General features: G+C 33.4%; 1 protein-coding gene across 1 annotated transcript in view; it reads left to right on the top strand.

Annotated features, from left to right (window-relative positions):
* Positions 1-2,759: 2,759 nt before the first annotated feature.
* The window catches only part of LOC143254998 (acetylcholine receptor subunit alpha-like), a 149,680-nt gene continuing 135,710 nt past the window's right edge, over positions 2,760-16,729 (top strand). Inside the window, exon 1 of the mRNA XM_076509958.1 lies at positions 2,760-3,044. Within this exon, the coding sequence (XP_076366073.1) occupies positions 2,975-3,044 (70 nt within the window). The 5' untranslated portion in view covers positions 2,760-2,974. The remainder of the gene's footprint in view (positions 3,045-16,729) is intronic.

The raw sequence follows: 16,729 nt of genomic DNA, 5'->3' as shown, positions 1-16,729 counted from the left end.
ATATGGCATTCCACAGACAAAATTCAAGAATATATAAATCACCTGAACAAACAGCGTCCTGCCTTACAAATCACAGTGGAAAAAGAGAATTATACAAACTCCCATTCCTCACGCAATGGTCACAAGACACATAATTCATGACATATTACAGGACATGACAGGCAGCTTTCGAATACAGATAAATATCTCGACTATAAATCAAACTGCTCTAACACTGTTAAGACAGGCGTCATAAACTGCACATACATATATATACATATATAGTTTCCAAAATAAACAACGTTTGTAATACCGAATAAGATGGAAGAAAATCCGCATGACTATAACTCTATCTAATAACGGATATTTGTAAAACTTAATACAACGGATAAACACTAAGAGTCATAAGGAAGTAAACAGAGACATACAGTCACATCTCTCTATGTTAGAAGTCTATCTGACCATGTAAAGGGTGCGTAAAAACTTAAAGTCAAAATACAGTACAATCGTCACACCAAACATGCTCACTCTTTCAGCCGTGGGGGCGTTATAATGTGACGATCAATCCTACTATTCGGTGGTAAAAGAGTTGCCCAAGAGTTGGTGGTGAGTAGTGATGACTAGCTATCTTTCCTCTAGTCTTACAATGTTAAGTTAAGGACGGCTAGCGCAGATAGCCCTAGAGTAGCTTTGCGCGAAATTCAAAACAAATAAACTATACCATCACAATCAGTCTACAGCAAACAACTTAAGGAACAAATGGACAAGAAAAACCACCATTTAGAGCATTTCCTGTGACTGTGGCCACCAATAATAGCAAAGAGAGCTAGAATTCAAAAGCATAATATACACACAGAACTGTATTACCAATCTACATGGAACAGCCCAACATGTCAGAGACAGAAACCACATGATAAATTGTAATAATATTGAAATAAAAATATAATACGAACCACACATGAGGTAAAGAAAGACAAAAGAGTCTTTCTAGATCCACCCACCTGATAACACACTCAATAAACCTAGAAGAAAAGTCAACAAAGCCTGGTTATGTCTCTTGAAAAACCATCTAACTGATTAGTTGATTCAGGTACTAAATGAAGTCCGGTTAATTGAAAACAAGTTGTTGTTTTTTTGTATAAACTAGATCAAGTGTCTAGTTATGAAAAAAAAAATTACTAATTAATTTAGTATAAAATATTAACTATAACACCAGTTGATTTTCTGTTGGCACTACCTTACAGTAGGTACAAAATCGCTATTACATTTTTTTTCAGAAATATTCAAACAGAATTATGTTGGTAAATAGTTGACGCAGTAACTGTTCTTATCAATAGTTCAGTGTTCTGTGTGAATATTATCAACTGGAAGATGTTCTCGTGTCGGCTGTCAGTCTACATAAACTACACAATGGGCTTTCTGGGATGTAATCAACGCAACACCAATTTTGGTGTTATATACCCTTAAACTTACCAGATAGTTAAACCACATTAGTCCATATTTCTCTGTTAAGAAAACTTCATAACTCTCTTGATCTACATACATGTAGAAGTTATGGCTTGTACATTTCACTAGTTCAGCCTAGTTTGGTATGAAAAAGTATTTATAAGTAGGCAAGAAGTATTCAGATATAAATGGAAATTCAAATAAGTAGATTCCATAATTGTTTCTCCTCTCTTCCGTTTGTTCACTTGCTTTAGGTCAATTCTAAATCACAGAATGAGAATACAGTTTAAAAACGTCATATAATGTAAGATGCCTTCGTACATTCTTCATAACTCCTCAAACTATTCTTCTTTGGATAAAAGCCAGATTAGAAAACACTGATCAGGGTTTAAAACTTTAATACTTGTCGGAATAATACCCCTCTCCAAAGGAGTATTGCTGCTAAATATTCTTAGGAATTTACTAAGCTTTACAAATGAGCCATATGGTTAGGACGCTTGAGTTATAATCTGTGTGTCTGGGGTTCGAATCTTTGTCACATCAAAGATGCTCACCCTTTTAGCCGTAGGGGCGTTATAATGTTTCAGTCAATCCCACTATTCGTTAATAAAAGAATAGCATAAGAGTCGGCGGTGAGTGGTGATGACTAGCTGCCTTCCATCTAGTCTTACACTGCTAAATTAGAGACAGCTACCACAGATAGTCCTCGTGTAGCTTTGCGCGGAATTCAAACAAAGACTCCACTTTAATAAATACGGTTTCTTGCTCGTGACTCTCTCTCTTTTTTAAATGAGTCACTTAAGTAACGAGATGTAATACACGGATACAAATTAAAATGCTGCATGCATTGTACTGATTACTTATTATTTTCATTAATAAAGATATATTAAAACGTTTAATCTTGCATTATTAATTTTATCATAATCGCATGATCCCCTCTATAAAATATCCTTTGCGCTTCCCTTCGATGTCTCAGCACACCTTACAGGAAAAACTGCTTTACCATATTATTTCATTTATATAAAACTCGGTTTCAAGAACTTTATATGTTTGTTTAGTCTTATCATTTCACATTCTACCAATGCAATAAACAAGTTTCGTTGAATATTTTATTTAATCATTTATTTCCTAAACAATGTTTCTAAGCGTCTTTCTTAATAGTTTGCAGAGCAGTATATTTGATCTTCAATATGAAGAAATAACGTTACTGGATGCTATAGAATTTGTTCACCTGCGTCTTTCCCAGCTTCAACATGGAAACAAGCGCCCCCTATTTTCTGATTCCATGCACATACTTTTGCTTACGAAGCAGAAGAGATCACACACAGATTGTCAGAAGCTCACGTGCGGGTAAGCCACGACAGTTTGTACTTTGGTTATTTTGTATAATAACCTCGGGCATGTAGGGTTGCAAGAATAATTGTCCTGAACTGTCAGTCATTTCATTGGACTGTCAGCTTATATTGAACTATTTTGCTCATTCCTGCACGAAATTAAGGTCGGTTGGCCAGGAGTTTTTGTAAAATATAGATCAAGACCCAAGTTAGAAATGATATATCGCATGTGCAGAAGACAATGGCGGTGGTTTCTAGTCTGCGTGACCCTGGTATTCATGAAAAGTAAGTTGTTTCTTCTAGTTAGTAAGATGAAATCGAAATGTAAAACAAAACAAAAACAGAATGTTTAGATTAGGAAAGCTATCTTAAGTATTATATTTGGCTGATCCTAAGTGTATATACATATATATATATATATATGAATGACATTAATGTTTTATGTTTCTGACGTAAATGCGTAACAGCAGGTTAAATAAACCGTTCAACTGTTAACAAAATGTATTCATTACAAATTCGTATCGAGGAAAATAATTTTATGCTTGTATTGTGCCCTGTTCATTAGTTTATTTGAACGGCTTTTAATATATATAAATTAATAATGGCTGAATGAAAGCGAAAACAAGATAATATGCAACACAACCTTCAGGACAGACAAACGCACATCTTTCTCGCATTAATCATTGAAATTAGAAAGAGTAAGAGCTTCTGAAAGGCTAAATAAACATTCTTGTTCAACATTTATTTTGATTAATTCTATAAAGAATCTCACAGAATGAAAAACCAAACAAAAAGGTTTCCATTATATGAGGTTATGTTACTTTAACATGGAGACAAGGTCAGGTGGTTAGAGCGCTTGTTTTACAATCTGAGGATCGCAGGCTCGAACCTTCGTCAACTAAACATGCTCGCCATTTCACCCGTGGGGGCATTATAATGTGACAGTCGATTCCCCTATTCGTTAATAAAAGAGTAGCCCAAGAGCTAGTGGCGGGTGGTGCTGACTAGCTACCTTCCCTCTAGTCTTTCGCTGTTAATTAGAGATGGCTAGGGCAGATAGACTTCGTGTAGCCTTGCGCGAAATGCAAACCAGACAGGAAAACTTGATATATCAAAATAAAATAATACGAATAAACATGGACTACAATACGCATTTTCTTCGTTGGATAAACAGTTTATACCAACAAAATGTATAGAAAATGCTTACAAAAAGGTGATTACTCTATCGAGCTTGCATATTATGTATATTGTTTGTTTTATGTTAAGTTGATGGGACTTTTTGATAAAGTTTTTCTATAAATTCAATTATCTTTGCAGAAGTTGTTTGGAATTGTACTGATTGTTATTGTTTGTTCGTCTTCAATTTTAAATTAATAGACTAGATGAAAAGCAGCTAGTCAACAACACCCACCGCTAAATCCTGAACTATTCTTTATGAATGGATAGTAGGATTGATCGTAAAATAATAACGATCCTGTGTTTGAAAGGGTGAGCACGTTTAGAGATGGGATTCGAGCTTGATACCCGCCAATTGCTAGCCCTCTAGTGGCATAGCGGTATGTCTGCAGACCTACAACGCTGAATTGTGATGAACAAAGCACAGATAGCTGTTTTTGTATCTTTATGCTTAGCTATAAATAAACAAAAAAAAAGCCCTAATCACCAAACTGTTTTAAGCGTTATGGATTTCTCCAAATTTTATAGAAGCCGTTAGGTTTTGTGGTTTACGTGTATTTCTACGAAATTGCTTCTCATTTCATAGTGGTGATGCAATATTGTGAGTTATGAGAAGTAAATCACCGTGTTGGGATGTAATGTACCTTGCTTTCCTTATCTCGTGGAATTTGTATGTTAATTCTAAATTAATTTGCAAATCAGATGTTATAGCTTGATAAAACGAGTAACCATTTTATATTTTGTCTCAAATTATCGTTACTGAAACTAATTAAAGGATATTAAATTTTAATTAATAAAACTTGTCGGAGATCAAACTAGCGTTGTCGATCGAGCGTGATTGTAATATAAAACACAATATCGCTTTCACTGGTAGGTCACTTGAAATATGACATGACAGTCGCCTACAACAATATATATATGCATGTATACTTTTGTGTTAGTATTATTTCTCTAGGCATAAGCGAACACTAAATATGTTCAACACTCGAGATATTTTAAGAAGTTTGAAGGGAAAAAACAATAAATTTTGTTTTCTTGTTGTTATTTACAAGATAAGTCGCTAAAGACTAGTTAACAAGAATATTTCTGGGTTTATACAACACAAATATTAACAGGCTAACAATATAGACGAAGCTGAATTTTTTTTAATGAAATTGAGTGATTAAGTTTATAATTGTTATTTCACCTATTAGGCCTAGAATCTGAGCTACTAAAGACGAGTCCTAATTATTTCGAATGATAAGAGCGAATACAATTAACACTAATTAACTTTCTGTTCTTTATTTTTTCTTCAAATTTGAAAATTAATAAAGTCGTCAGTAAAAGTTTTTTATTCCATATCTTATATATAATATACCTTAAAGTTGTTTAAAGTAAACATAAAACGCCAATGTAGTAACAAGCCATAGGCTTTACTTTTACAAAAGCATTATTATTATTTGTGCTGTTAGTCGTATAGTGTTAACAAGAATATCAGAAATCAAATGAATTGGATTAAAGGAACTGTGTTACTAGCGTATCATACTTAAAAGATGTAGAATATTTCTGGCATAATTATGAGTTTCTTAGTACCTTGCTTGTTTGTTTGTTTTTGAATTTCGTGCAAAGCTACACGAGGGCTATCTGCGTTAGCCGTCCCTAATTTAGCAATGTAAGACTAGAGGGAAGGCAACTGGTCATTAACACTCAGCGCTAACTCTTGGGCTACTCTTTTGCGAACGAATAGTGGGATTGACCGTAACATAACGTCCCCGCGGCTGAAAGGGCGAGCACGTTTGGTGTGACGGGGATTCGAACTTTCGACCATCCAATTAGGAGCCGAGCGCCTTAACCATCTGGCCAGGACCAGCCACATTTATATTCACAAAACAAAGTTAAAAAATAACGTACACAATATTTTTTCACCAGGTTAAAAAAAAGAGAAAGATATACTAAAAAAAACTTCTGTATTCAGTTAAATACATCATGTCAAAACACAAATTAAACGGACTTAAATATAACTGTAAAACTAATCACGTAAAACTGGAGGATGGAATCTTAAACATAACTGTACAGTTGCGATAAATATAACTGAAAATTCCTAAGTTAACGTTGCGTGCTTTAGTATTTTGTATTTTTCTCTAAATAACTTTGCTTTTACATTTCTCACTTCACAAAATCTTTCTTAAAATGGATTTAAAAACAAACAAACAATGATATTGAAATAGTTGGTATTAACGTTTTGTATTTCCATTCTGGAAAAAAAGGATTAGATGGGGTTAATGGTCAGGTTACGTGTCATGGAATCACATCTTTAATTCGAGAATTCCTCCCCCCAAAAAAAAAGAATGGGGAATTCGTATTTATTCGACATTCCTTCAAGGAATTGTTCACAGATTTTGGTGGACATTAGTGAAAGATAAGGTCTTTTAAAGACGTTTTGATGTACCACAAAATTCTTACATTTGGTTTTAAGTGATTAAAATGTTTGCATTAGAGTTTGTCATTCGCAACAGAAATGTATGAGAACATTTTTTCACAGCTTCATACTCGTCGCCATGGTTCTCAAGTTATTCCACACCACACCAGAAGACAGAGAAGAAAGTATTTCGATAATTGCATCATAATAACTTCTTTCGTTAATTTTGAATAGAACCTACAGTTTCCAAATCAAGTCAAGAGCAAACATTATGTAATATTTATATTGGAAACCAAAAAAAGTATTTAAAAACAAACTAATATTGTTACGATTTATTAATAAGATACCAATTAGAAGTAAATAACATGATTTATGTAGATCAATAGATCAAACCAATGGTTAAATTGTAATTTATTGTTATTAGGTATTGGGTCAAAATGTACATAATGTTTGATGAAAATGCGATCACATACTAAAACATTGTAGATACATTGTTTAATAACAGATTGACATTGGACTATCTGAGATGTCCACTGTGGAGAATCAAACTCAGGATTTTAGTTTTCTGAGCCAGTAGATTTATCGCTATCTCAACGGGAGACCTGAATATGTGTAACATATATGTTATCAAACGGTTAAGTGATTATTATACTAAATATTTAAGTAAGACTAGAGACAAAAATGATAAAACACGGCTTTAAATTTGGAATGTTTTTTCTAATCAAAATTCGACTTGGAGCAGAACAAGGCAATTAACCCCCGAAAAGCCGAAACCCTGGGTATTAATAATTAAAACAAGTGAATTGTGTGATGCTGCTTTTTATAAAGAGTTAGTTTGTTTTCTTTGTTTGTACTTAAACACAAAGATACACAATGGGTTATCCGTGTTCTGCCCGCCACGGGTAGAAAAACATGAATTTTAAATTGTAAGTCTCCAGATGTCTCACCGAGAGCAATAAATAGTTGAATAAATTAGACATGCGACTAATTCAGTTTCAGGTTCTCTCTTTTTTCAGGCTAATTCCTTATTGAAGAACTACTAGACAATACCAAATAAACAGGACTCCAGTTCCGTAGTCGGTGCCTCTCTCATTCCAATTTTAACCAGTTTCTGGAATTATTTGTTTGTTAATCACAAAGCTGTACATTGAACTATTTGCCTACCATTGGTATCAAAACTCGTATTCTAACATTATAAGCTTAGATGTTTACCGATCAGCCAGCCAGTCTATCGATCCTTTGTCCAGTAAAAGGTCACACATTTCTGTTTTGTTTTTTGTCGTTATTGTTTTAAGGACAAAACACACTAGGGTTAAAATCTTGGGTTGTAGTGGTATAAGTTTTCAAACGTACCGCTGGTCCGCCATTTTATTACTTTCTAAAGAGAGTAAACAAACACACTGAAAGCTTTCATCAAACGCGCTGTTGATAACCAATGTTTGACACGAAAAACTAAAAGTCTTATTGTTTATCTGTACTGAAGAAAGGTTTTAGTGAAGAACACAAATGAAAATGGAGTGTTGCCCAAAACATTATCCGTTGTCTTTATTTTTCGAGGTGAGAGAGAGGGACATATATATATATCATATAAAGAGCTTTTCTATATTTCATGAAAGTCAGATGGGGTACAGGGTTAGAAGGTCATAATCAACACCTGAAAGTCATTTGATGTACTGGATTACAAGGTCATTGTCAGTACCTGAAAGTCAATTAGTGTATTTAATTACACCGTCATTGCCAATATTTAAAATCAGTTGGTGTACTGGATTACAATGTACTGCTCAATACCTGAAAGTCAATTGGTATACTAAGCAATCACAAATAAGCTCACTAAAAGTACTGAGTTTAACAAAAAAATAGAAAATGCTGCATCAAAACTTATTAAATGGTCTAGTTAGTTCTTCACGTTACTATTTGATTTTTCTCCTAATGTCTTCCAAGCCAGATGACTTGTATTATATAAATATAGGTGAGCTTTATTACACTTTCTTTGTCAAAAAACATAGGAAAGTGTGACGTTCAAAGAGGATAGGTTGTAAGAGCCTGATTAATGGGCGTTTTAATGGTCCAAGCTGCACAACGTCTTAGCATTGCAATATGTATTTATTTGTATTTTGTATTTATGACAAAAATTATAAGGCTGTTTCTGTCCTTAATTTTAAGCTATTGATAAAAGGAAAGGTACCCAGGCAGTAGCACCTACCATCCGTCATCCACACTGAGTTCTACCACAAAGCCAACCTCGTCTCTTTGCAACAGGAAAATATCAAAGGTTATTACAACATGACAATTATCTTCCAATTGTCATCTGATAGATGTAACAGTGATTTGAAGTTAATTGAACTAGAAGAGTTCTACATCTAACTGAATTATCAAAGAATGGAACCTAAATCTACATAATACCTTTCAGAAAATTGCAGGAATTCTACTCAAAAGAACTTAAACAGCTTTAACAATCAAAAGTAAACCCACACGGTCTTAAACAGCATCTATATTTTTGGGCCAAGATGAATATGGCCTTAATGGTTAATGTAACAGACTGTGTATTCGAGAGTCTAGTATTTGCTCTGCCTTGTCGAAAGAAAAACACCCTCTAAACGCACTAATCGATAAGAGAAGCTCAAGAGCTGATTATGATTACTGTTAACTAGTTATCTTCCCTCTTGTCTGTCATTTGAAAAGTAGAAACAACTGCCATATATATCCCTCGTTTAGCCTTCCTTGAATATCCAAATTTAAAATAATGTCATTTATAGGTTAAATGGACAAATGAGAGACCTTTATCATTCAAGCATGTCTATTCTTAAGTTCGAGCTATTCACCAATAAAAAGGAAACCAGTCAGTAGTATTCACCACCTACGAAGCTATTTTGAACTAAATAGCTGGAAATTATAGCGTGCTCAGAGAACTGTATTGATATATGTACAATTAAAAAAGGAAGATTCGTTATAAAAAAGATTAGCGTGAATTTTAAACAGCAAATCCTAATCTTAGATGAAAAATTATTTATTGATAAATTACATAGAACGTGAAAGGAAAGAGAAACAGCAGAGCTACAAAACAAACATGTATCTCCTGGGCATTTACCATAAGATGGGTAATTATGCTGTGTGCTATGGTGTTTTGAGGTACTGGCTTTGAGGTTACACCAGATATTCAGTTTAGTCTCAGTTTTACAGGCGTTACAATTCTTTAGAAGAACAAAAAAGAGAAGGTGTGAGTGCCCTAGCCCACAACGTCCCACATCTTCACCATTTTCACGGTCTGCAGCCAAATGTGGGAAGGTGGTTGTTCAAAAAATTAAAAATCAGTAAGAGGAAAGAAATGGTTGAAATAAAAATGATCAATAAAACCACTTACTAATGTTAGGTTTGTCATATTGATGGAGGTACTTCTGTTGTCACTGATCTAGACTCGGATGACATATTGAACTTTCTTCTCTTTGTCTAAACTTCGGCTATTGACAACTGGTCACTATGATTACGTAGTAGAAATCAAGACAAACAAATCATTAATTAAACAACAAGATGTTAAAAACTTCATAATTTTAGTCCTTTTGGTTTTGTTTTAATAAACTTTTAAAACCGGAACAGGACTCTATGATCGAAGCAAACCGATAATGAACACCATAAAACCTAGACTGTAATTTGAGGGTTAGTGTTTTTACCAATCCTTGTATCTTGGGGAAAGTGAGGGAGGATTTAGATAATTTTGTACCTAATCAAATTTATATATTTGCTTTATCAGCGCGATTTATAAATAACTAACATTAATCTTGCACTATATAATTCTGAATGTTCATTATTACATTTACTCTGCTTCTTAGCTAAAAACAGAGTGTCTGAAGAGTCTAAAGCTTTAAGAACTTTAAGGAACTTCACAAAACGTGTTTTCCACGTGCTGTCTTTGTAATTGAAATAAAGTTTGAAGTAACAGCAGGTTCAACTTGATCTCCTCATGCTTTGAAGACGCCATAATCAGTCATGTGTCTAAAATTAAGAAAATCTGTAAATCAATTGTTGTTTTTTCCAAATGTTTCAAACACACTGTGTATCATGTTGTATCATCTGAATTAAGTCTTACACATTCGCCATTTAAAGTGTATCCCTTTAGTCCAAATTTATACCCTCTTACAACTTTAATCTTTTCTAGTTGCTGAAGGTTGTATTCAATAACTTCAAATATTTAATAATACAAACCACAACAATATAAGTTGATTTACAAAAGGCAGTAGACCATTAGTTTCACGATTCAATAGGCGTAGTACGTGACCCATAATAGCATCAGATAAGCTTCTCTGTCATCTTGGTCTTGATTGAATTGTGTTGCCTGGAGTAACTGTGAAACAAACCAGATAGAAATAACGTTCACACTTCATTTATATTGAGTGTTTCTGTCATCAAGATTATCTATCTATCTCACGCTTAAACATATATGTAGTGATCAAACAAGATATAATAATTAGTAGCGTTGCACGTCTTTTTTGGTCATGGTCTTTAATTACAGGGATTTGTGGAATACTACTTATCAAATCAGATTCCAATCTTTATTACTACTATATCTGATACCTCATAAAGTTTAAAATATACGTGCTTTTGGATATTTTTTTTGCTTTTAATCGCTCAGTTAAAGTTAATGACAATCATTGGCTAGAAACTTATTCATCGAAAAATGCACTTCCCAGTGGCACAGTCCTGTCTGCGGACTTACAGTGTTAGAAACCGAGCTTTAATAACCGCGGGGAACAAAGCAAAGATAGCTCGTTGTATAGCTTTGTGCTTAATTACAAACAAATAAACCTAAAAATGCGTCTTTCAGTGACATAGCGGTATGTCTGCGGACTTACAACGCTAGAAAACGGGTTTTGACACTTGTGGTAGGCAGAGCACAGGTAGCCCGTTTGGTAGCTTCGTGGTTAACTCGTGGATGAATGTTTGTACATAAGTGAGCTAAAGGTAAGAAGGTTTAAACTGATGATTAATGTCTGTTTAAAAGACATTTGTGTAAAGAGAAATTTAATGGAAAACTGATTAGAAATAAGAAGAAGATCCCAAATGATGAGGGTTGAAACTTATAAATACATTATTTTTGTATTCGTCTTGATTGGTCACAACAAATTTCTTTTTTCTCACCCACACAACAAAAAGATAAATCAGAGATCTTTCTTCGCAGCGTTTATAGAGTGATTGTTGTTTTCAGCATAAAGCTGTATATTATGTTCTCTGTGCTTAGTCCACTGGAGAATCGAAACACAGATTTTAGTGTTATAAGTCCGTCAAACTTACTGCTGACTCGAAGTAGAAGTAAACTGACAAAAGAACTATCAATGATTCACTCTCGTCCTATTTTCCTTAATTGAAAATATTTTCTGACTACGTTTGCTATATTTATATATTTAAAAAAATAAAATAATGAAAAAGCTATATCTAGACCACGTGATTCATCACAAATCATAAAATACTTTAAAGACTTGCTTTATTACAAGTTACAAATTAAGTAGGCTTAGCCATACTTTGGTATACGTATGTACTTTAACTTATGAAAACATTGATGAAAAATATGTTTAAATGTGTACATACTAAAGTATTACAAGAATGGTGGTGTCATAATGCCAATATTTAGGTTATAAGCTTTTCCACTTTGCGCTGAATCACCAAGTTGTGAGAAATATGCTTAAAATTGTACAAATTTTATAACGTCCGCTGCAGAGAAGGTTTCAAATAATAAGAAATTTTGAATAAACACTTCCACTGTTTTGTTTCCTAACATATTTAACGTATATTAACTCACGGCTTAAGCCTGATAGGGTTAACATCAAATACCTTTAAAGTTGAAATGTTATATTGGACTTGAAACATTTTAAATCCAAGTAAAGTATAAGGTATTTATATGGTTTGATATTAATCACTAAACAATTAACTTGTTTTACTGTATTCTTACAATGTCATAAACCTAGAGGAAATTAACAATTTTAGGATGTTGTAAAACAAAAGTTCAATATGAAACTCAATATGCATTTTTTGTAGACAACAGTTGTTCGAAAAGCACTGAGGATATGTTAATTCATATTAATAAATGACAGTAAATAACTTATGCTTGTCATTAATAATATGTTTACGGTTTTTTGAAATTTTCTAAACCAGTATATTGTTGAGAATAAAAACAAAAGTTGTTTATTGTTGAACACCTGGTATTTACGATGAAATGTTTCAGTTTAAATGTGTTTAGGATCTGTTCAGCTAAAGAAATAAACACTTTTCTTGGTCGAACGTCTTCTAAGCATGCACTTTAAAAACAAAAAAGTCCGTCAAGACACTTTCATGTATATTTTAATGTATATTCCTATAAAACCAATTTATTAGGTTCAGAACCTAAATTCATTAAAAACAAATATCTTAATGATAGTATACGCATGGTATATTCTGCCGTTTCTTTAATGTTAGGCTCATTAACAGAATTAATTAAAAGATTTCATATGTATAGAATGACATGTTATTTATTGTTTTCATTTTATATTACATATTTTATTATGGGGATTATTTTGCATTATTAGCTTAGTAGCATGGATTTAGGAGTAACGTACATCTTTTATTTTGGACGGAAATCGTAAAATAGTATTGTGATTATGGCCGAATTGGTTGTTCCAAGGGATGATCCTTGTATAGATATTCATATGGATAAAACTCAGTCTGGAAGCAATTTTTATTTTTATTTTTTGTAAGTAAAAGATTACACAATCTTTCTCTGCCAACAGTGGGTTTTAAAACCCTATTTTAGAAGGCCTTCACATTGCTGCTGCGAATTTCAAGACTGTGTAAAAAAAATTATGACTAGGTTTTGAACCACCGTAATAGGCAAAGATTTGAAACCACAAATCATGAAAGATATTTTGAAAATTATGTTAGAAGTTTTTTTTTTAGGCTGCAAAACAGGAATGACTATTATTTTCTGATCATAATCGTCTTGAAGTTCTGACTCGTTTGCTATTAGCCTCTATTCGTTTGTTGATGAGGGTTAAGTGTATTTCTATGCTTATCCTGTAAAGGATCAGCTACATGAATGTAGATAATGAACCTTTATTTTTTTGCCCACGTAATATCCTGTCCTATGTGGTATGGATACGATGTACGAAAAATGATTTTATTCCCCACTGTCCTGGACAGTTTGCGCCAACTTAGTTTCATCATAAGAATGTATGTGTGTGTGTTTTCTTATTGCAAAGCCATATCGGACTATCTGCTGAGTCCATCGAGGGGAATCGAACTCCTGATTTTATCATCGCAAGAAAAGAAAAACATTTAAACTGCATATCATTTGCAACATTTGTATTGTGTATTTTTAAAAAAAAAACGTTTTTATGAGACTTAGATTCAGGAAGTTGTGGATCGTGTAGGAAAAATGCGTCTGAATTTTGTTCTGTACGTTTTGAACAAAATGAAATATAGTCCGGGATTCAAAAGACATTTTTTAAACACAATTTGGAAAGTTACTTTATAAACAAATAAATCTGATGTTCATAAAATACTTTCTTTGAAAAAATATTCAGAACAGTCTTACCTTATTTGGGTTGTACAGCTTCTACAATTCTCACATTTCGTTCTTATTTTAATTTGCATGTTGCAAAAGTTTCAATTAAAGAATTAAACTAATTTAAACTAAGGAAAAATATTCAAAGATTAGAATGCTTTCTCTCTTACTGCGATTATTAGGACAAAAGTTAAAACAAGAACACCAGAAGCTACATTATTTGTGTGAAACTTAATGGAGATAGTGTCAATCTAAAGCAGGACCTGGATACGATAGAGTAGGGAAATATCGTTTTGAACTTATCCATCCATGTATATACATATGTTGGTTAGTAAGAGTTTGTAACATGTATTTCATCAACTGAGACCAAATATAATTTGTTTGTAATGTTCTAAGTTTCATTTTATTCAGTCAATTATGAGAGTTTACCGCTTGAGAATCTTGTTATGGTTATTATTTCAGTGTGAACATAAATTTTAAGAAAATTTTAATCGGTTTCTTTGTGTTCGGTTTCGTTAAGACTTGTTATCATACGTTTGCAATGAAGCTATTAAAACGGGAAATTTTGCCTTGAGAAACGTTAGTTAGAGACGTTCGAAGCTTTGTGTGGGCGGTTTTTAAGCACGACGTTCATGTACATAGAACATTTCTTTTTTCTGCTTACCGTACATGATGAAAAGTGGTTGAACATCCTTGTTAATAAAAACATCTCAATGAACATTTATTTAGCTACGTTCAGACAGGCCCTGTTCGATTTGTCGTCATCACAACGCTCGCTTATTAAGCCGTAGGGTTGTTATAAAGTCACGGTCAATTCCACTATTTTTTCGTAAAAGAGTAGTCCAAGAGTTTGGCAGTAGTTGTGCTTATTAGATGCCTTCTAGGCCCGGCATGGCCAGATGGGTTAAGGCATCGACTCGTAATCCAAGGGTCGCGGGTTCGAATCCCGGTCGCACCAAACATGCTCGCCCTTTCAGCTGTGGGGGTATTATAATGTTACGGTCAATCCCACTATTCGTTGGTAAAAGAGTAGCCCAAGAGTTGGCGGTGGGTGGTGGTTACTAGCTGCCTTCTCTCTAGTCTTACACTGCAAAATTAGGGAGGGCTAGCGCAAATATCCCTCGAAATTCAAAAACAAACAAACAAACAATTAGGTTCCTTCTATCTGATCTATCCCTACTAAGTTAAAGACTGCTAGCGCAGATGGTGTTATCATAGTTTTTCGCGAAATTCAAAAACAAACGGCCAAGTATAGTCACTTCACTGTTGGCGTTGTTAATAAATCTTACAGAATTCGAAAGTAGTCGAATAACAAAATAACAAACCTAATAACCTTTCTGAACACAGAACTTCGTTGTTCCTTATTCAGGACTGAAAGATTAGTTCTAAGTTCTTGGTTTGTCAGGATTCGTGTTTCGTTCTTTAACTTTTAAATATTCCTAATCGTGACGTTACTAACAAGCCGTAGATTTCTCTCTCAAAACCATTAATATTTGCATATAAACTTAAGAATTTTGTTTTTATTTAAAAAGTACTTTAAGGGTTTAGTGATGTTCGACTCGCTTCCTTTTATAACTTGTTTCCAATTAAACACAACGATAATTACAGTGTGAATTGTTTGAGCTCTAAATGATGTGAACAAGTTGAGACTCCAGTTTGACCCGTATAAACTCACAATAGCAAACCTAAGTCGAATATTTCTTAAGCAGATCCGTATAATGTTTTTCTGAATTTACTGAATTAATGGAGCTAACTGGTAATAACAGAGCATTATTTCTGAATCTATCAATAATTTTCAGAACAAAACGGTTAATCTGGGCTTGCTCACTTTGTTTCTGTGTTTGTTTTGTGCATAAGGATATGGATTTTAACCAATTTCTAATCTTCAGCTTCACATGTATCATTTAAGAAACTCTGACTTTTTTACTTTTTTCATTAATGCTAACGGAAACTTTTGACTTTAACTGATGTTGTGGCATTTAATATTTTCAAAGCCACAGCTGTGATGTGTTTACTCTTAGAAAGTGAATGTCTTTAGGTATTCTTTTGTTTACAAGGAAGGAAAGTTTTTGATTCCACTCCCAAACTTTAAGTGTACAATAATTACACTATGTAACAAAATGTTTACTTTTTCTTGTTCCTGGGTAGAAAGTGTTATTTTCCAATTGCTTATGCCTAAAGTAAATGGAAAAGACCTATTTTTCTCTTCAAACTTTGCTTTTGTGACCTGGGAGCGTATAACGAAAACATGATGGGAGACTATATTTGGGGGTTGATACGTGAAAGTGATTTACATTACAGTCGCCAATGTCGAAAAACTTCTCACATCTAAACATTTTTGTACAACTTTAGTATAAATACATGTAAATCTTGATTTATATGTTGCTTTATTCAGACCTTATATAAATAAAAATGTGCAAATTTGCCCGTTTTTACATAGAAAATAGGTTAATTTCTAAATTTCATTATCCAGGTCGCAAAAGCAAAGTTTAAAGTGAATAATGGCCATTTTCTGTACTTTTACAATATAAGCAATTAAGAAATAACACATACTATCCAGGAACAATATTTTTGTTACATAGTGTTATTATGAGTATTCCATTGTCGTAGCTCTCACTAGTTTAACCTCAAAATTGTGATTCTATATGACTGTTAAGAAATATCAAACCCTCTTCATCCGTGAGGATAACGTGATCAACGTGTAACGAGAAAATTAAGTAATTATTGAAAATCCTCTTTTAGATTGAAGTACAGAAATGTGTGATTTGTTTCAGTTTCGTGCAAAGCTACTGTACACGAGGGCTAGTTTTCCGCCAGTGGCACAATGGTGCAGACTAACTTACAACGGTGAATACCCGTGGTGAGCAG

This window comes from Tachypleus tridentatus, chromosome 7 (assembly GCF_004210375.1).
Source record: "Tachypleus tridentatus isolate NWPU-2018 chromosome 7, ASM421037v1, whole genome shotgun sequence".
Lineage (NCBI taxonomy): Eukaryota > Metazoa > Arthropoda > Merostomata > Xiphosura > Limulidae > Tachypleus > Tachypleus tridentatus.
This window is presented reverse-complemented; position numbering and strand designations above follow the sequence as displayed.